The sequence below is a fragment of the Carlito syrichta genome, unplaced genomic scaffold (assembly GCF_000164805.1).
Source record: "Carlito syrichta isolate Samal-C Ts95f unplaced genomic scaffold, Tarsius_syrichta-2.0.1 Scaffold179606, whole genome shotgun sequence".
NCBI classification, from domain to species: Eukaryota; Metazoa; Chordata; class Mammalia; order Primates; family Tarsiidae; genus Carlito; species Carlito syrichta.
The window spans coordinates 107,067-127,762 of NW_007123702.1; the positions used below are offsets into that span (position 1 = coordinate 107,067).

The window sequence follows — 20,696 nt, forward strand, 5'->3', positions numbered from 1 at the left end:
AGAGAGAGAGAGAGAGAGAGAGAGAGAGAGAGAGAGAGAGATGGAGCCCTGCTCTGTTATCCAGGCTGGATTGCAGTGGCGCAATCAAAGCTCACTAAAGCAGCCAACTCCTGGGCTCAAGAGATCCTCCTGCCTCGGCCGCCTGAGTAGTTGGGACTACAGGTGTACACTATCACACCCTGCTAATTTTTATTTTTGTAGCGATGTGGTTCACCTTTCCACCTTCTGCCATGTGAAAACACAGTGGTCCTTCCTTCTGTAGGATGCAGCCCTTGCTAGACAACAGAATCTGTTGACACCTCAATCTTAGACTTGCCTCCAGAACTGTGAGAAAATAAATTTCTGTTCTGTATAAGTTAAAAAAAAAAAAAGAAATGTGGTCTTGTTATGTTGTCCAGGCTGGTGCCCAGATCTTTGAGTAGGATTATGTTGGATGAATTAGAATGGAAATAGACTTTTATGCTGACTTATATAGTAGCCACACTAGCTGTTTAAAGTTTAATGAGCTAAAATCAAATGAAAGTAAATGTGAAGTTGTTCAGGTCATAGATTCAGCTCTTTTTCTCACAGCATGTTGGGGACCAGGTCTCATGTGTAGCTGGAAAGGTCCCTGGGGAGCCAGCACTCGAAGCGTCTGTGATGCTCAGCTCTCTGGCTCACGGTCTTAGAGTTGGCCTGAAGCCTTTCATTGTCCTAGCCGGAGAAGGAGCCTCTCCTTTCTGACTGCTGTTGGCGAGACTGAGATATCCATAGTGGTTTCCTGCTCATCCTCTGCAAGGCTGCTTTGATGGGGCGTTTTTAGCATCTTTGCTTCCTTTCCCGTTTCTAATGGACCTGCTTGAGCTCACCACCCATCAGCCCCTTGGACATCCCCACTGTCATCCCCTTGCCAGTGTGTTTGGCTCGTGAGTGGGGTTGGGTTACCACAGGCATCCTTCCAAAAATGGTCCGCTGTGTTTTCCCCCCAACCTTCTGCTTTGTCTGTTTCATGTCTGTAGGACTTGGAGGCAGGAACTATTCAAAAAGCCAGACTACATGGTGTCACGAGCAGGAGGCAGGTCCCACCGGGACACAGCCTGAGCAAGCACGCGCTTCCAGGTTCTCTGGGCCTTCCAGTCTGCACCCTTCGTCCTGTCCCAGTACTTGAGGTCTTACACCTCACCACTTCCTTCCCTCCACTCACGACCTCCTCCTCCCTCTTGATGAGACCATTCCTTCTTTTGTCTCCCTCTGCCAGTCTTGATGAGACCATTCCTTCTTTTGTCTCCCTCTGCCAGTCTCCTGGCTCCTCCCACACCCTGTTCTTTGCCAGTCTCCTTTGCAACCCCTCCACCAGCCCCTTTGGTATTAGGGTGCTCAGGGGTATGTTCTAGGCCTTCTTCTCACCCTACATATTCTCACTGGGCAAACTCATTCATTCACGGGGCTTCAACTTCTCATCACATTGTCCTATAGATTTGTATCTCAGTCGATGCTGGGGTGGCCATGAGTGTGCCACTGCACTCCAGCCTGGGCGACAGTGAGACTCCAACTCAAAAAAAAAAAAAAAAGTTAAGCTGACTTAAGATTAACAGAAGAAAAGCAGACATATTTTATTTAGTAATTTTTTTGAGTGGGGGTCTCACTCTGCTGCCCAGACTGGAATGCAGTGGAATGATCATAGCTCACCGCAGTGTCAACCTCCTGGGCTCAGACAATCCTTTGCCTCAGCCTCCCGAGTAGCTGGGACTACAGGTGAGCGCCACTATGCTTGGCTAAATTTTTTTTTTTTTTAAGACAAAGTTCTCACTATGTTACCGAGGCTGGTCTCAAACTCCTGGACTCAAGCGATTCTCCTGCCTTGGCCTTCCAAAGTGCTGGGATTCCAGGAGTGAGCCACCGTGCCTGACCTATTTAGTAATTTTTACACATAGATGAAAACCTTCACAGGAAAAATAGAGTCCAATGCTTATCTACTGGGTTTGACAAAGAGCAGCACGAAAATGTGACAAGACAAAGGGATTAGGGTAGTTAATGGCGGAGATAAGACCTAGTTGACAAAATTGTAGAGAAGCCTCTCAGCCTCAGCTCCCTGTGTGCTGATAAGAAAGCCTTTATTTCTCCTGGTTTGGTTAGGGGAGGACACCTTTCACACGGGAGCTTTATCTCCGGCTCTCAAGAAGGAACAGGAAAGCCAGAGGGCCCTTCCTGCCTCTGTGGTTGTTCAAGTGCCTTTAGCTCAAGATGATCAGTTTGCCAAAGGGGGCATCTTGGGGTGGCATATTCAGGTTCTCTCCAATGCCTACGTCCAGTCACCAAGACCTGCCCATTTTACCCCCCAAAACAGACCTTCATGTTTCTTCCCGCCTCTAGTCTGGCCTGCCTCCAAAAACACGTCTGATCAGGTCAGAGTGCTCCTCCCTCATCTGCTCCCACCACACTCGGGCTATACCCAGTTCAGCCTCTTGACCTTGTCTTACGAGGCCCTTCAAGGTTGGGCCTGTCTTCTTCAGTCTTATCCCCTGTGACACCCACCTTCCAGCTGTGTGGGCCTTCACGACCCACCTCCTGCCTCTAAGGGTGGGTCCTGTGTTCCCAGCTCCCAGCGCCCTACTGCCCCTCTGCCTGGCTACTGGCTCATCTCCCAGCACTGCTCTCTCTGCAGGCCTCTCTTCACTGTTTACCATGATTACTTGTTTCATTGTCCACTTCCTATGTCGCCTGTAAACTCCCAGAGGGCCAGAGCCCCGTCCCTGAAGCCTTGTCCCTGTGCAGTCTCCTTACTCTGTTCCTATGGTTAGGGTACTGGCAGACAGGATGAGGGTGGAGAGAGAGAGGCACGCAGCACTGCCGGGGCTGGCAAGCCAGAGGTGCGTGCCGGCAACCCAGAGATCCGAGCAAATTGCCAAGAATTGCAACACACAGAGGTAAGAGAAGAAAAGATTTATTTAAGAAAAATTCACCCCCCACAGACAGGGAGTGGGCCTACCCTCCAGGTGAGTGTGGCGTCGTAGCCTCCCAAAGCCCTGGCTTAAATCCTTTTCTTTGAGATGTTGCACATGACTGCCGTGACTGCTGTGACTTCCTTATCGACCACCTGTGGATGTCTTAGAGAACCTGTGACACAGAGACCCATTAATGTTCGCCCACATTACCATAGCCCCTAGAGAAGGGCATGATAAGGATTCTAATTCTTCTGCACCTTCCCTAACGGCATTCCTTAGAGTTAGTGAATGGTGCACTTCCCCTTATCTCCTAGGCATTCCCAGTGGGTGGCTTTGGGGGATCATTGGCTTCCCTGTGGATAGTGCCCAATTTACTGGAAGATCGAATCCCCACCTGCTCTCCCTCAGAGTGGTTATAACTTGTGTAATTACAAGTTTCATGACTTTTACAGTCCTTGCCCAATGCATGATGTCTCAGGCCTTGTAAATTCCCTTTACTCTAGGCAAGCTTGATTGCCGCTATGAAATACCTCTGGTATCTGGAAGTCTGTTTCTGAAAAGACAAAGTTGGTAAAGTTAATTATACCTAAAGTGTGCATTTCTCCAAAAGCACAGCTTCTATTTTCTCATCATTGTGTCAGGGTTTAAGAACAAGATGAGAAATGGCTTCCCACTCTTAATCTGTCCTTTCACCTATTATTATGTTTTGTTTCGTTTTTGTTTTTGAGTCAAGTTCTCACTGTGTCACTCAGGTTGGAGGGCAATGGCACAATCACGGCTCACAGCAGCCTCAGTCTCCTGGGCTCAGGTGATCCTTCCGCCCTAGCCTCCTGAGTAGCTGGGACTACAGGCACGTGCCACTACCCCTGGCTAAGTTTTCAAAAGGTTTTTTAGAGAGATGAGGTCTCACTCTGTTGCCCAGGCTGATCTCGAACTCCTGGGCTCAAGTAATCCCCCTGCCTTGGCCTCCTGAAGTGTTGGGATGACAGGTGTGAGCTACCACACCCAGCTATTTTTTGTTTATTAATTGATGTTAGAGATTGTGTCATCCGAAATTCCTAGGTAGAAGCCCTAGACCCCAATGTGGCTGTATTTGGACATGGCATCTCTAAGGAAGTAATTAAAGCTGAATGAGGTCTTGATCAGACAGGAAGAGGCACCGGAAAGCCTGCCCTCTCTCTGGGTACTGTCACCAAGGAAGGGTCATGTGAGCCTACATGAGAGCTCTCTTCAGAAACAGACTTGCCAGCACCTTCCTCGTGGACTTCCAACCTCTGGAACTGCAGGGAAATAAATCCAGTCCTTGAAGTCGTCCAGTCTGTGGTATTTGTTATGGCTGCCCAGGTCAACTTACACAATTGATTACTTGTTGATGCCTTGTCTCCCAAGGGAAGGACCATGTCTTATGTTTCTCAATATTGCGCTTTGAAAAACATCACATATATAGAAGAAACTTAAACAATATTGACAGAGTGATTCAAGCGGAGCTTGTCTAAAGCTTCCACTCCTCCTTCCTAAAATACTGTCTCCTTCCTTTTTGACCGGCTAAATTTCACTAATTCTTTAAGCCTCATCCTCAATGTCACCTCCTCAGAATATTTCTTGACCTGTCCTGCCTAAGTCATTAGCTCCATCCTGTTCTTCTCTCTCACAATATTCTTGTTCTTTTTTTGCATAGCATGTATGGTCATTTCAAATATATATTTTTAAAATATAAGCTCCATGAAGACAGGGACCTTGGCTTACTATGATGCCCCCAGCACCTGAAACAGTATCCTGTACATTAGTATAAATATGTCAACATATTGTAACTTCATAAATGTTTTTGTGACATCTGATAATAGAATGACTTGAGCATGTAGTTGTATCTCATCCATCTGATCTAAACTTGGTGCTTTTTGACTCCCCCTGTCTGGACCCAGAGAACGCATTGGTCTTGCACATAAGTCCTCAGGGGTTTTAAAGTCAAGGTAGTGTCCAAAGTCTTGAGGCTGATTGGAAACCGCATCCAGGTTGCATGAGCTCTGGGGAGCACCGAGCAGCCCAGGCCAGAAGGGCAGGGGTTGATGCAAAGTCTCAGGAAGAGGAAACCTCAGACATTCCCAGTTATGATTTCTCCATTTGGTGGTGTAGACACAACATGCATTCCTCAGAAACCATACTTGAGTCCTAGATCCCCATTCAGTTTCACTTTCAGTTAACATGTTCAACAAATTACATGAGACGTTCAACTCTTTACTGTAAAGTTGGGTTGTGTTCCATGATGAAATGGCAAGTGTTGTTTTTTGTTTTTGTTTTTTGAGTTGGAGTCTCACTCTGTCACCCAGGCTGGAGTGCAGTGGCACGCTTATGGTCACCGCAGCCTCGACCTGCTGGACTTAGGTTATCCTTCCAAGTTGCTGGAACCACAGGCGTGCACCACCATGGCCAGTTAATTTTTTGGCTTATTGTAGAGACGAGGTCTCGCCAAGTTGCCCAGCCTGGTCTTGAATCCCTGGGCTCAGGTAATCCTCTCGACTCAGCCTCCCAAAGTGCTGAGATTACTCCACACCTGGATGGTTTCTATGTTAGTTTCCAGGGTAACTGAGACTACAGGTGTGCACCACCAGGCCTGGTTAATTTTTAAATGTTTTTTGTAGAGATGAGGTCTCACTATATTGCCTAGGGTGGTCTCAAACTCCTGGCCCAAGCGATCCTCCCGCCTCAGCCTCCCAAAGTGCTGGGTTCACCTCAGCCTCAACCTCCTGGGCTCAAGTGATCCTCCTACTCCAGTCTCCCGAGTAGCTGGGACTTCTGGCATGTGCCACCACACCTGGCTACTTTTGTAATTCTTTTTTTTTTTTTTTTTGAGTTGGAGTCTCACTCTGTCCCCCAGACTGGAGTGCAGTGGCCACTCCCGGCCACTGCAGCCTGGACCTGCTGGGCTCTGGCGATCCTTCCGCCTCAGCCTTCCAAGTAGCCGGAATTACAGGTATGCACTACCACGCCCGGCTGATTTTTTGGTTTATTGTAGAGATGAGGTCTTGCTGCCCAGGCGGGTCATGAACCCGCGGGCTCAGGCAATCCACTCACCTCAGCCTCCCAAAGGCACGGGATTACAGGCTGAGCCACCGAGCCCGGCTACCTGGCTGCTTTTTAAATGTGTAGAGATGGGATCTTGCTGTGTGGCCTGGACTGGTCCCAAGTGATTCTCCTGCCTTGTTTCAAAGTGTTGGGAGACATGGCCCATATTAGTTCAGCTGGCTCCTAAGTGGGCCCCCTGAACCTCTGTCTCACAGGAAAGCCCAAATTCCCCAGCGCAGTTGGATAACATGGGGTTGACCAGCGCCAGTGATATTCAGGCTCATGAGACATTGGCCAGCAGAGAGGAGGGAGGGTGACAAGGACAGGCATCCACAGCCAGGACTGCTGTCAGCGGCATTTGATCCCTGGCAGGGACGCTGGGGGAGTCTCTCAGCAGGACACAGGTCCCGGGCCAGGCGGCACTTGGAGGGGAGGAGAGGAGGGGGGCTGGGTGTCTGTGAGCCCATATGCGGCTGAAGCCAGTGTTCTTAGTGCCGTGGTGCCTGGACTGGACATCTGATGAAAGCTGGTTGGTGTGGAATTCTGCCCTGTTTTCAGTCGCGGAATCTGAAGTCCGTCTAACAGGAGCATGCAGGCAGCCTGAGGGGCTGTGGCCTCAGAGACCCCAGATGCTGCAGGGGTGCGGGGTGGCCACACTCGCCCCCACCCTTGGCCTTTCTTTCCTTTATGGAGCGGTTGACACTCATTGGAGGGCAGGCCCTTGTCTAGGCTGGAGAAGAGTGCTCTGGGTGACTGGCCTCTGGGGGGGGGGCGGCGGTGACCCTCGGACGGAAGGGGGCTGTGGCAGGAGCAGCCCCTGGCCCCAGTGCTGGGCTTGGATGCACCGTGGCTTTGGTGACCACCAGACCAGGCATCCGTGTCTTCCCTTGCATGTCTGGCTCTTCCTTGAGGCCACTGTCCACTCAAGTGCCAGGGTTTTTTTGTGGGACTTCTGGAAACTTGGAGGAAGTTTTCTCCCTGCCAGGGAGCTGGGACGAGGGGCCTGGGGCCTGGAGCTCCTCCTCGGGGTGCCTCCTCCTCAGGTCACCTGGCCTTTGGAACCTGCCACATGCCTTCAGTGCCACAAGTATTTCACACGTGTGTTCCAGCTGCCTCCCTGCACCCATGCCATTCCCCCTGCCTCCTCCTCATTCCTGACCCCACACCTCACAGTCCCTTTCTCTGCTGCCATCTTACCCTGTCCCTCCCAGGGGGGCCCCTCCCCTCCCCTGGTGTTCCTTCAACGAAGTCCGGGAAGCCTGGACACACCTCTGGCCCACCTGCCTGGCAAAGCGAAACGAAACTGACATCCAGGAAGCTTCCTGTGTGCTAGAGGCATGTGCGGTGCCTGACCCACACTGTCTCCTCAGCTGGACATGGATATTGACTGTGACTGTCCTGAGGCTGCTGAGCCTGCGATCAGGAGGTAACATCATGGGACAGAGTGCCACGGTCCTCGGCCACCAAAACTCACTGTGTGATGTGGGGACCCCTGAGACCCCCATCATTCCCCCTCTGTGATTTGGGGTCCTCTAGACCCCTCACCTTCCCCCTCTGTGATCTGGGGATCTTTAGCTCCCCCATCTTCACCTCTCTGTGATCTGAGGACCACTAGACCCACCTTCCCCTTCTGTGACTTGGGGATCTTTAGACACCCCCGCCTCACCCCATGTGATTTGGGGACCTCTAGACCTCCCACATTTCCCCTTTGTGATTTGGGGACCCCCTAGAACAACCATGTTCCCACACTCTGTGATTTAAGAACCCTAGACCCCCCACTTTTACCCCTCTATGATTTGGGGACCCTCTAGATGCCCCAGCTTCCCCCACTGTGATTTGGGGGCCCCTAGACCCCTCACCTTCCCACATTTGGTGATTTGGGAACCCTAGACCCCTCACCTTCCTCCCTCCGTGATTTGGGGACCCCTAGACCCCCTCATCTTCCCTTTTGAGATTTGGGGGCCCCTGGACCCCCCACCTTCTCCCCTCTAGCCTCGTGGCCCTGCTGCTGTGCAGCTGCCATCTTTTGCTCCTTTTGGAATTTGCATGAGAGAAAGGAAAGAGAACAACAGCATTCCAGCTCTTGTGGCTGACACTTCCTTCTGGAATGAACAGCATGACTCATTTTATCTGGGAGGCCAGCTCTCTCATTCTGGCGCTACTTAAGTTTTGAGCCCTGGGCCCGTTTCTCAGGAGGTGATGGTGGGAGCCCCAGCGCCTGCAACACATCGGGCCAGTGCTGACTGAGGGACTGGGCTGGAGGCTCCCTGTGTCCCTCACAGCCTGGAGAGGTGCACAGAGTCAGGGACTCTGGAATGTTATCTGAGCACTCCTGGTGATCCCTCTTGTAGATTAAGCAACTGGGTGCTACCGGTGGCCAGTGGCGCTGCCCAAACACTCAGTTCACCCTTTGCCTCCTCCAGAGGCCTCGGTCGTGTGTCTGTGCAAACTGGGCAGGATGCCTCGCCGGGACAGGGTGCAGGTGGGGGCTGAGAGGGCGAGGGCCTGGACTCCTCCCCGGCTCCTCCCTTGCTGCCAAAAACCAAGCTCCCAGCCCCAAGGGGAGTGAGGCTGGCCAGGGAGGGCCTGGCAGGGAATAGGGGTGACAGGGTGTGGGCTTTGATAGGGGACAAGGGGGACAGGCGGGTCAGAAGATGTGGGGTGGAAGGGCAGAGGGGCGCCGCGGCGGGGCTGTGGGCCCAGCTCAGGACAGGACTGGCCTGGGGTCTGGGCCTGAGCTAATTCTAGTATCCCCTTGGGCGAGTCCTGGCCCCTTTTCTTGCCTTAGGGTGCTCCTGCCCACACAGGCGGTGGGCGTGAGGAGGTGGGCTGGTGAGCTCTGGGGGAGCACCGCCCTCCTCTGGGGGAGCATCACCCTCCTCTGCAGGGGCACCATCCTGAGGAGCAGCCCTTCCATCTCTGCCCACAAGTAACTGAGCCTCTCAGGCAAGCTCAGTCTCTCCTGGGCCTGTAAAGCTGGATGGGGCGGGGTGACCCCCGGGGCCCTCTGGCCTCTGAGAGCAAAGCTCTGGGGTGCAGAGCCCGCAGGCCAGAAAAGGCAGACTAGGCACTTTAAAAAGGCAGAAAAGGCAGCCCCGGCAGGAAAGCCATGCCTGAGGCTGACCTGTGAACCTGCTCTGCAGGTGGGGAGGCAGGGCCTGGGATGCCAAGGGACTTCTCGGCTCCTCCCGGCTCACACCTCTTTCTTCTCTGAGTAGCAGAGTGTGAAGTCTCAGTGCAAAGCAGCTCTGTGTAGTGGATAGCTGCGCTGCTGTTTTTCCGAATATTTTATCGATTTTCAAAGTTTTTAAAAAATATTTTATTTTAAAGATGTGGGATACAATTCAGGATTAGGTATACAAGTGGACATCGTACCAAAGTTTTCAACAAAGACAGCACACACTCATTAAAAAAATCTCACCGGCTCGGTGGCTCAGCCTGTAATCACGTGCCTTTGGGAGGCTGAGGTGAGTGGATTGCCTGAGCCCGCGGGTTCGAGACCCGCCTGGGCAGCGAGACCTCATCTCTACAATAAATCAAAAAATCAGCCGGGCGTGGTAGCACGTGCCTGTAATTCCAGCTACTCGGAAGGCTGAGGCGGAAGGATCGCTGGAGCCCAGCAGGTCCAGGCTGCGGTGGCCGGGAGCGGCCACTGCACTCCAGTCTGGGCGACAGAGTGAGACTCCAATTCAACAACAACAAAAAAAAAAAAACAAAAAACTCCGCTGTGGTTCAACCTGTCATCCCGCACTTTGGGAGGCCGAGGTGAGTGAATTGTCTGAGCCCTCAGGTTCGAGACCCACCTGGGCAACTTGGCGAGACCTCATCTCTACAATAAATCAAAAAAAATTAGCCAGGCATGGTAGCACGCGTCTGTAGTTCCAGCTACTCGGAAGGCTGAGTGGAAGGATTGCCAGAGCCCAGCAGGTCAAGGCTGTGGTGGCCAGGACATGCCACTGCACTCCAGTCTGGGCAACAGAGTGAGACTCCAATTCAAAAAAAAAAAAAAAAAAAAAATCTCCATTAATACAGGAAGTGAGGCCAGGCATGGTGGCACACGCCTGTCATCCCAGCACTTTGGGAGGCCGAGGCAGGAGGATGCTTGAGATTGGGAGTTTGAGACCAGCCTGGGCAACATGGCAAGACCTCATCTCTCCAAATAATCAAAAAATTGGCCAGATGTAGTGGAGCCTGCCTGTAACTCCAGCTACTCAGAAGGTTGAGGTGGGAGGATCACCTGAGCCCAGGAGGCTGAGGCTGCAGTGAGCTATATCGTCATGAATGTGCCACTGCCCTCCAACCTGGGCAACAGAGTGAGACCCCAACTAAAAAATATATACATACAGGAGGTGAAACGAGCACAAGACGGTGACTTGCCAGCCCCCTGTTCTTGCCCGGTCCTGGTGTGTCTGTGGGTTTCATGTGTGTCATCCTGGCCCTCCGCAGAGCACAGAGCTCCTGAACCTCCCCTCCTGGAAGCAGCTGGTCCTGGGAATGGCCAGATGTCAGTGCTGGAATCAGACACACCTGGTCACAGCCCAGCTCACGGACGGTTTTTCCAGCGACCTCGGTCGAGCAGTTGAGGTGAACGGGGGCTTCACCGACATGTGAAGGGGCGGCTGAGGAGTGGCTGTGGCGGACGGGTGACGCCGCGTGGCCCAGGTGAAGGAGTGAGCAAAGTGTGGACGAGGTGAAGGAACGAGGCCACGGGGTGGAGGTGGAGGGGGCGTGCGCTGTGGGGGCAGCTCCAGGGACCTCAGGGCCACCGCTCCAGGAAGCAGGGCTCCCACCAGGCGGGAGGGGCTGGCCGGGGGGCGGCGGGCAGCTGCTGTCCCGGCCCAGAGTGGCTCGGCTTAAGGGATCTTGGCTTCAGAGGAATGTGCCGTGGGCTGCCCACTCAGGAGGGGCTAAAAAAAGCCTCGGCCTCCCCTGGGCTTTGTGTGAGGTCCTCAGCTGCCCAGGTCAGCTCATCTTCACAGCCTGGCTGTCCAAGAGGGTCGGCCCAAGTCTCCACCAATGGGCAGGCAGGGAGGCCGAAGAGCGAGGTGTGGGTGAGGGAGGGGGCCGTCGCCCCAGACCCGGTGACAATACCCAGTTGTCAGCTGTGCCCTGCTGCGTTTCTTCCTTTTATAGTCAGCAGCCATGGCTCCCGGCCCCTCTGTGGGGGCTCCTGCCTGGATAAAAGCTCCGGCTCCCCACCCAGCACCACGACGGGTCCCTAGACCTCGCCTCTGCCCCAGAGCCCGCGGACAGCATGGCTCCCAAGAAGCCCGAGCCCAAGAAGGAGGCAGCCAAGCCGGCCCCCGCACCGGCCCCTGCGCCGGCCCCAGCCCCCGAGGCCCCCAAGGAGCCTGCCTTTGACCCCAAGAGCGTAAAGGTGAGGAGGCTTCCTCACTGGGACGGGGCTGGGGGCGGATTTGGGCCCCCACCTGCCTGGAAGCTTAGAGGCTGTGTGGCGTGGGCAACGCCTGGGATCGAGGATGCGGGTGTCCTGCCCGGGTCACAGCCCCCCAGGGTGTTGGGCCTAGGCCTTCCCCTCAAGACCAAGAGGCCCTGCCCTGCCATCCCAGATCTGCCCAGGAGAGTTGGGAATGGCAGGAGGGGCGACCAGTCAAACACCCACCCTTTTAAGGTGCCCAGTGGATCACCACACAGAGTCACAGAGGCTGGCCTCCACGGAGGTCGTTCGGGGTCTTTATGGAGCACAGGCACATCCGGACAGCTGCCAGTGTAGCCTGGAGTGGGTGGTGTAGACAGGCATGGAATGTGCTTTCTGTGCCTGAGTTGGGGAAGCTGAGCAAAGCTCCTTGAGACGCCCCGACAGTGGGCGAGCGCAGGTGGGGAGAAGGCCACGATGGGGGTAAGAGGAGCCTGGGTCCCTCTCTGACTTTCTCCCTGCCCAGATGAGCCCCTCCTCCTGTGGCCTCAGCCCTGACCTCCATCTGAAGGACACAGAGGACTGGCCCACTGGGTGGGGCGAGATGCTCCTGCCTGCAAGGAAACGGGTCCAGTTCCTCTGCCCCACCTGGCTCCCCTCAGCCAGGACCTTCATCTCCCTGGAGTTGGTGTCAGCCCTGCCTGCTGACCTTGGCACAGAACAGAGAGGTCAAGTGGAGTCTGGTCTCAAGGGCTATAAATAGCAGGTGGAGAGTGGCACCCCCAGGACCTCAGCCTTCTGAGCTGGTGAGGGGTGGGGTAAAACAAGAGGCAGGACCCGGGCTGTGACATGAGCCGGCGCCCAGAACCCAGGGCGCCATCCATGGGGCCCTCCCTCGGCCTCTCTGGTCCTGCCCGGCCCCAAGTAGGGATCTGGGCAGCCACTCTGCCAAGGATCCAGCCCACCCAGGGGACAGGCTGGGCAGAACCATTCCTGGGCTTGAGAATGACTCACTCCGGGCAAACAGACCCATGTGTGACTCTGGCCCCTGAAGGTTTTAAGCCGACCATCCCCTGGAGGACCCCTCCTTGCCTGTGTTTCTGAGTTGTCCTGCTACAGCACCAGGTTTGCGCACGTGCTGCCAAGCTTGGTCCCTGGGGACTGGGCAGCTGCCACTTGTGGTATCCGGCGGTGTCCTTCCCGTGGCCTCACCCTTCCCTCCCGCCTCCCTCAGTGTCTCACCCTGGTACAGTCCTCTTTGCCGTGTCTGCCTCTTCCTGGGAGTTGTAGAAGTCACTTTAAAGTAGAAGGAAAAAGCAGGTGCCTTTCAACAGAGTCACTTTCCCTAGAATTGCACTTACCCACTTCCCTTGCTTAGAAGAGTCCTTGCTCAGGCTGGGCGCAGAGGCTCAGGCCTGCAATCCCAGCACTTGGGAGGCCGAAGTGGGAGGATCCTTGAGGTCAGGAGTTGAAGAGTCTGTGCTCAAAGACAGAGAAGAGGCAAGCTTAAGCCCGGGCGTGTGGTTATGACTGCCTATTCAGATTTTATGTTTTTCTATTAGTTTCCCTTCCGTGTTCACTCCTGTGCCTTGAAGCAAAGGGAAGCAGCTTGTCTCTTTCCTTGGTGAGTCAATGCAGAGCGTTCTCAGCTCCATTTAGGGGGCTCTGCTAACTTCCGACCACCCCTGCTCTTGGCAAGTTCATTCCTGGACACAGCTGACTTCCTTCCGACCCAGTTAATCCCCCAGATTCTGCCAGCCCATGCCATCAGCCCGAGTCCTCACCGATGGAGGTCAGTTCTGGGACTCGAGATGGGATAGGCCCGCAGAAGCAGCAGCAGGGCAGGCCTAGGGAGGGTGGTCCTCGGAGAAGCTGGCCCAGGTTGGATCCCCTCCACCCGTGGAGAAGGCATGGGGTGGGTGGGTAAGGACCATGGAGCAACATGGAAGACCTTAAATTAAAATGATGGCAAGGCACTGTGGCTCACGTCTGTAAACTTTGGGAGGCTGAGGCAGGAGGATTGCTTGAGCCCAGGAGTTTGAGACCAGCTTGGGCAAGACAGTGAGACTTCATTTCCACAAAAAATTTAAAAATTAGTTGGAGTTGGGGGTGTATGCCCTTACTCCCAGTCCCAAGTAGCTGGGACTACAGGCGTGGACCACCCGCTAATTCTTTTAATTCTCAGCTAACTTTTAAAATTTCTTGTAGAGACGAGGTCTCACCAGTTTGCCCAGGTTGGTCTTAAACCCCTAGGCTCAGGCAGTCTTCTGGCCTCGGCCTCCCAAAGTGCTGGGATTACAGGTATGAACCACTGTGCCTGGCCTAATAAAACTAATTTTTAAAAAAATTTTAATTTTAAAGATGTGGGGTACAATTTAGGGTTAGCTATACAAATGTTCATTATCCAACAGGTACCCTTGTTGATGCGGTGTGCCCCTCCCCCCTGGCAGTTTCCCACTACTGCCAATCCCACCCCCCCTCCTCTGGCAGTTTCCTACTACTGCCAATCCCTTTCTTATAGTATTATGATAATTGTTCAAGGTCCGCTTATGAGTGAGGACACGTGGTACTCAGTTTTCTGTTTCTGTGATAGATCACTGAGTGCTATAGATTCTAAATCCATCCAAGTTGCTGCAAAGTCCATATGTTTGTCCCTCTTTCTGGCCTCATAGTTTTCCATTGTGCATATGTACCACATTTTTTTTTTACCTGGTCCGACTTTGATGGGCAGCATGTTGGTTCCATGTTTTTGCCATTGTGAACAGAGCTGCAACAAACATGCACGTGCAAGTATCTTTTCTTGTAGAATGATTTGAGTTCCTCTGGATATATTCCCAGTAAGGGGATTGCTGGGTCATATGGCAGGTCAGTTTTTAGTTCTTTCAATAAAAATAAAATTAAAAGAAAATGACGGCTCTTTCTTGGCCGTGGTCACTCACTGTCCTCAGCACTGAATTATTATGCGCTTGAGGGAAATCCAAAATGTATTCCTTCACTGAACAAATAGTTTTGAGTGCCTACTGGGTGCCACATATTTCAATGAACAAAAATGAAAATCCCTCCCCCAAGGGAGACGTGACCTCAAGGGCAGAGGCCAGGAAGTGGGGACGGCAAGCAGAGGCCCATGCATGCGCCCTGTCCCCGGTGCCTGGGCGGGTGTCAGAGGATGAAGTCACAGCACGGTTAGCTTAAGCAGCCCACTGCACTCTATTTGCAAGTCTAAACACTGGCAACGTCTCATTCTGTGAAATAGGGCAAGTGTTCTGAGGAGCCTACAGTGGAGGCTGGGCTTGGAGGTGCGGAGGCCAAGGCAGGCAGGACAGAGTAGAGTGAGAGGTGGTCATATCAGAGTTGCTTTTTTGGAAAAGGTTAAAGCAGAGGGACTTCCTTGTCATGCCAGCTGACAGTCTCCTGCTCGGGGACTGGGCCACTGTCATTATTTCCCACTGTCCTGAGTTCTCAGAAGGTCGATGGACAGCTTCGCTGTGGCCTGGTCTTGCGGACCTTAATGTGAGCGATGCCATCTTAGTTTGGTCTGCAGGAGCCCAGTTCACACTCACAGCCTCCCATGAGTTTTGTTTAACAGGGACAGGTGCCGAGGGAGAAGTGTGGCGGGCATGGGGTGTGGGAAGCCTTCATTCATGGAAGGAAGTGGGTGTGAAGTTGGCATGGAGTAGAGAAAGGCATCCGAGGGTGGGCACTCGTGGGCGCCCAAGCAAGGGAAGAAGGACTCAAAGCTCACCAGAGGACCGTGGCCAAGGGGAAGACTGGAGGGGCAGCCATGGAGGTGCAGGGGGCTGGCCTGGAGAAAGAGCTTACCTCTGACCCAGAGGAATGACGACAGGGAGTGAGTGTGGGTTCGAGAATTATCCAGTTTCTCTTCCTCTCTCATTTTGCAAGTGGCGCTGAGAGAGCTTGAGGCTGCACGACCCTTGTCCCTCGATATCTGTGGGGGACTGTTTCCAGGACCCCCACTGACAGCCCAAGTCCCAGGGTGCTCGAGTCCTGATCAAAGACAGCACAGTGCTCACACATGACCTACTCACCTCCTCCGCACACGTCAAGTCATCTCTGGATGACTTGTCACACCTAATACGGTGTAAATCCTATGTGATAGTTACGCTGTATTTTTAAAAATTTGTGTTATATTTGATTGTTTTACTGTTATTATTATTGAGGTGGAGTCTCTCTCTGTCGCCCAAGGTGGAGTGCAGTGCCATACTCATGGCCATTGCTGCCTCGATCTGCTGGGCTCAGGTGATACTCCCACCTTAGCCTCCCAAGTAGCTGGAACTAATGGTGCGCACCACACCTGACTAATTTTTTTATTTATTGTAGAGACGAGGTTTCGCCAAGTTTCCCTGGCTGATCTTGAACCTAGGCTTAGGCATTCCTCTTGCCTCTGCCTCCCAAAGGCCTGGGATGACAGGCACGAGCTACTGTGCCCAGCTATGTGTTGTTATTTATTTACTTATTTATTTTTGAGTTGGAGTTTCACTCCATCGCCCAGACTGGAGTGCAGTGGCGCTCCCGGCCACTGCAGCCTTGACCTGCCGGGCTCCGGCGATCCTTCCGCCTCAGCCTTCCAAGTAGCCAGAATTACAGGTGCGCGCTACCACGCCCGGCTGATTTTTCATTTATTGTAGAGATGAGGTCTCGCCAAGTTGCCCAGGCAGGTCTCTAACCCACGGACTCAGGCAATCCACTCACCTCGGCCTCCCAAGGTGTGGGATTACAGGCTGAGCCACCAAGCCCGGCTTGTTATTTTTTATTGATGTATTTTTCTGAATATTTTCAATCTGTGACTTGCTGATCCCAAGCCTATGGATGCGTAGCCTGTCGTGGCTCTCTCCTCAGGAGACTGGGGTGGCGAATGCGGCTCCAGGGGAAGCTTCCCTCATTAGAGGCCCACAGGAGGCCACTTCTGCTCCCTGCGGGGGGGCCTTTGCAGCGGCCTCCACAATCCCAGCCCTCACGCTTGTTTCCCTCCCCACAGATAGACTTCACCACGGACCAGATCGAAGGTGAGTGGGGACAACCCCACCTTCCTGCCCTGTTGTGCTTTCCTGGGGGACAGGGAGGGGAAAGGGGAGGAGGTAGGAGAGGGGGAAGGCGAAAGGGGAGGGGGGGGAAGGGAAGGGGGGGAAGGGAAGGATGCTGAGGGAATGGGAAGGAGTGGGAGGAGGAGTCAGGGGAAGAGGGGGAGGAAGGGGAGGAGGGAGAGGAGGAAGGGGAGGGGGACGAAGGGGAGGTGGACCAGGGGGCGGTGTCATCCTCGTGGTAGTAGTGATCATTAATACTGTCACCCAGCACTCCTGTCTTGAACATCCGCCCTGGGCCAGGCACAGTCCTCAGCACTTTACACAGATCCACTTGTTTAATTCTCAGAACACACCAGCAGCAGCCGCTGTCACCACTTTGCATTCTTTTGTTTTTTTTTTGAGTTGGAGTCTCACTCTGTCCCCAGACTGGAGCATAGTGGCAAGCCCACGGCCGCTGCAGCCTCGACCTGCTCCTGCTGGGTTCAGGCAATCCTTCTACCTCAGCCTTCCAAGTAGCTGGGACTACAGGCAGACAACACCATATCTGGCTAATCTCCATGTCTGGAGATGAGGTCTCGCCAAGTTGCCCAGGCTGGTCTCGAACCCGAGAGCTTAGGCAATCCTCTCACCTCGGCCTCCCAAAGTGCTAGGATTAGAGGCGTGAGCCACGGCACCCAGCTTACCACCTGCATGCTACAGGGAGTGAAACCAGGTACGGCGAGGTCAGGGCTTGTCTCACGGGTGGTCCATGCAGGCTCAGGCAGACCTGACTTGAGACATGTGACCTCAGCTACCCTGCCAGATCGCCAGGGCCACCAGAGATGCTCAGCAAACCTTCGTGCCTTTTTTCCTACACCCCCAAATCTATGGAAGAATCTGGAAGCTCTTGTTTCTGGCCCAGCTACTGGAAAGCCCCTCTGAGGCTACCAGTGTCCCCTCCCCCATCACTGCATCTGCCCAGACGTGATCCAAATGGTGGCAGGGCAGTCAGCGACAGTGTGGTCCGCCACAGCTCTTCTCCTCCCTCATACATGTTGCCAAAGCCCACCATCTTCCAGCTCCATGTCTCGCCACTGGTGGGAGTCTGGCGTCGGAGAGTTACATGTTTCATCCTGTGACAGCTACATGACCCCGGATGCAAAGAGGGCTCCCTGCTGTGCCCCGTGCCCCTCTGTCCCCTACCAAATGCTCCCAGGACCACAAAATCCCAGGATTTGAAAGACATTTGAAAGATGACCTGATCTAACTCCCTCAGGCTAAGCACATCCTCTTTTTTTTTGACTTGGAGTCTCCCTCTGTCTCCGAGGCTGGAGTGCGGTGGCACGCTCATGGCCACCACAGCCTCGACCTGCTGGCCTCAGGTGGTCCTTCTGCCTCAGCCTTTCAAAGAGCTAGAACTTCAGGCGTATGCCACCACACCCAGCTAATTTTTTGATTTATTGTAGAGACTAGGTCTCACCATGTTTGCCCAGGCTGGTCTTGAATCCCTGGGCTCAGGCAATCCTCTCGCCTTGGCCTCCCAAAGTGCTGGGATTACAGGTGTGAGCTGCTGCGCCTGGCCTTTTTTTTTGTTTTTGAGACAAGGTCTTGCTTGGTCTCCCAGGCTGGAGTGCAGTGGCACGCTCATAGCCACCCCAGGGTTGACCTGCTGGGCTCTGGTGATCCTTCTGCCTCAGCCTTCCAAGCAGCGGGAACTATAGGCACGTGCTACCATGCCTGGCTAATTTTTTGACTTATTGTAGAGACGAGGTCTTGCCAAGCCTGGCTGGTCTCTAACCCGTGGGCTCAGGCAGTCCTCTCACCTTGGCCTCCCTAAGTGCTGGGATTACAGAAATCTTAATTTTCTTATCTACAAAGTGAGGGCATTTTTTCCTTCTTAGGCTTGTTTTCTCTAGGCAACATGACCCTGATTTCTTTTATGCTTTTTGTTCTTGGGAACAAGTTCTGCCATTTCATTTAGGAGCTTGAGTGGGTGGGGGCCAGGGAGCAGTTCACATCATGTGACAACAGCGGGGGTGGGGAGGTGGGGGAGTAGGGACGTGGAGGGACCCCCGGGCCCACGCTGGGGTGGGCCTGGGGCACCAGGCGGCCTCTTACGCTGTCCCAGAAAGGCAGGGCTGGGGAGGGCCTGAGATGCGGGAGCCATATGGACTGCTGCTCCGCCCGGGGGAGGCTGGGCGGTCCAGCCCCCGCCTCCTGTACCCGGGCGAAGCTGGCGTCCTCCGCAGAGTTCAAGGAGGCCTTCTCACTGTTTGACCGGACCCCGACGGGAGAGATGAAGATCACCTACGGGCAATGCGGGGACGTGCTGCGGGCGCTGGGCCAGAACCCCACCAACGCCGAGGTGCTGCGCGTCCTGGGCAAGCCCAAGCCCGAAGGTACAGCTGGCCTGTGGAGGGAGGCCACACTGGATCCTCGCCAGATCTAGCTCCCGCCTCCTGGGCCAGTCCCATCTCAGGAGCTGATCTAGAAGCCCCTGCCTGTGGTGGGACCGTGAGGAATGTGACCCAGGCTTGTCCTCAGCTGACTCCCCAGGGTGCCGGAGACACAGCCGGCAGGAGGGCAAGGGGGAACCTGACAGCCACCCCGCAGCTCTGCCCCACCCCAGTGGCTCTGTTGAGGTGGCTGTCGCAGCCCTGAGAGATCCTGTGACCTTTTTTTTTTTTTTTTTTTAGTCAGAGTCCCACTTTGTTGCCCAGGCTGGAGGGCAGTGGCACACTCATGGCCACAGCAGCGTGGACCTGCTGGCCTCAGGTGATCCTTCCGCCTCAGCCTTCCAAGTAGCTGGGACCACAGGCACGTGCCACCACGCCCGGCTCATTTTTTGATTTACTGTAGAGACGAGGTTTTGCCAAGTTGCCCAGGTGGGTCTCTAATCCCTGGGCTCAGACAGTCCTCTGGCCTCTGCCTCCCAAAGTGCTGGGATGACAGGCATGAATCACTATGCCTGGTCTTTATTTTTTTTTCTTGAGTTGGGGTTCCACCGTGCTGCCCAGGCTGGAGTGCAGTGGCATAATCATGGCTCACCCCAGCCTTGACCTCCTGGGCTCAGGTGATCCTCTCTCCTCAGCCTCCCAGTCAGCTGGGGCTGCCGGTGTGTGCCACCAAGCCTGGCTAACTTTTTGATTATTTGTAGACAAGGTCTTGCCACATTGCTCAGGCTGGATATTAAGCTTCTGACACACGCCATGCAGGAGAGGTGTGCTGTTCACAAGAGAACCACACGTGTGCAGCATTCCCGACTCAGCATGGCGCTGAGCAGGGTGTCTCAGGAGATGGGCCCCTGCAGTCCTGCAACATGCCTTTCTTCGGCCCTGTGGGTTTGCCTTTGGGACCGTAGGGCTGTTACAGGTCGATGTCCGCACTGTGAGTGTGTGGCCCGTGGGCCTTCCGCCCGTGGCCCTCGCTGCAGCTCCCTGCCCAAGCGGCCTCCCCGAGGTCTGGTGGAGTCTGGCCTCTTCCTCCTGCGGCCCTAGTCCTTCTACTGGGGAAGAGGGCCCCGAGCCGGGTCTCGCGGGCTCAGGTGCCCAGCCTTGTTCCTGGGCAGCCCCTGCCCCAGCGGTGCTAGGGGAGGCCCCTGCCGGAGCAGCTGCCCACGCGGCCGTCTCTCTGCCCCTGAAGAGATGAGCGCCAAGATGCTGGACTTCGAGACGTTCCTGCCCATCCTGCAGCACATCTCCCGCAATAAGGAGCAGGGCACCTACGAGGACTTCGTGGAGGGGCTGCGCGTCTTCGACAAGGAGAGCAACGGCACGGTCATGGGCGCCGAGCTCCGGCATGTCCTCGCCACCTTGGGTGCGCGGCTGGCCGGGGGGCTGTTGGGAGCTGGAGGGTGGGTGCCGCGGCAGGTGGAGGGCCCAGTGGAGGGTCCTTGGGGACCACGTCCCGACCCAGGCCCTGAGGCCTTGGGTGCACGGCTTGAGTGAGGAGGCCGGGTGGGAGGCGGAGGCAGGTTTCATGGTGAGTGTGGGGTCCGCGGGTCTCTGGGGACCACGTTCTGACCCAGACCCTGAGGACCCAGACCCCAGGGTCAACAGGTCTGGGGAGGTGGAGGGGAGGGTCACCCCTCTCCAGGGTGGCCCAGCCTCCTGCCCTGGCGTCCGCCTCACCCGGGCCAGGCAGAGGTCAGGTCACGGGGACGACTCCAGGGACCACGGGGCTCTCCAGAGCCAGGAGGGGCCGCGTGGCCGGAGCCCCTTCCCGCCCGGGGAGTCTGGGCCTTCGGACTTGGGGCCCGGAGTCTCCCCAGTCCCTGACTCGGCTGCCGCCTGGAATCCAGCGCCCTGTCCT

At 54.9% G+C, this 20,696-nt stretch overlaps 1 protein-coding gene across 1 annotated transcript; it reads left to right on the forward strand.

The window, feature by feature from the left end:
• The first annotated feature begins 11,212 nt into the window (after positions 1-11,212).
• MYL4 (myosin light chain 4) lies at positions 11,213-20,332 on the forward strand. The gene is made up of 4 exons (XM_008051503.2): positions 11,213-11,364; positions 16,361-16,388; positions 18,635-18,784; positions 20,028-20,332. Exons 1-4 carry the CDS (start codon positions 11,242-11,244, stop codon positions 20,330-20,332), a joined length of 606 nt encoding a protein of 201 aa, XP_008049694.2. The 5' UTR covers positions 11,213-11,241.
• The last annotated feature ends 364 nt before the right edge of the window (positions 20,333-20,696 follow it).

Excerpts from the sequence above, each read along its gene's own strand:
- MYL4 (XM_008051503.2), top strand. The coding sequence starts at position 11,242 with ATGGCTCCCAAGAAGCCCGAGCCCAAGAAGGAGGCAGCCAAGCCGGCC. Across the intron at positions 11,365-16,360 it reads TTGACCCCAAGAGCGTAAAG|ATAGACTTCACCACGGACCA; the intron begins GTGAGGAGGCTT and ends CCCTCCCCACAG. Across the intron at positions 16,389-18,634 it reads CACCACGGACCAGATCGAAG|AGTTCAAGGAGGCCTTCTCA; the intron begins GTGAGTGGGGAC and ends CGTCCTCCGCAG.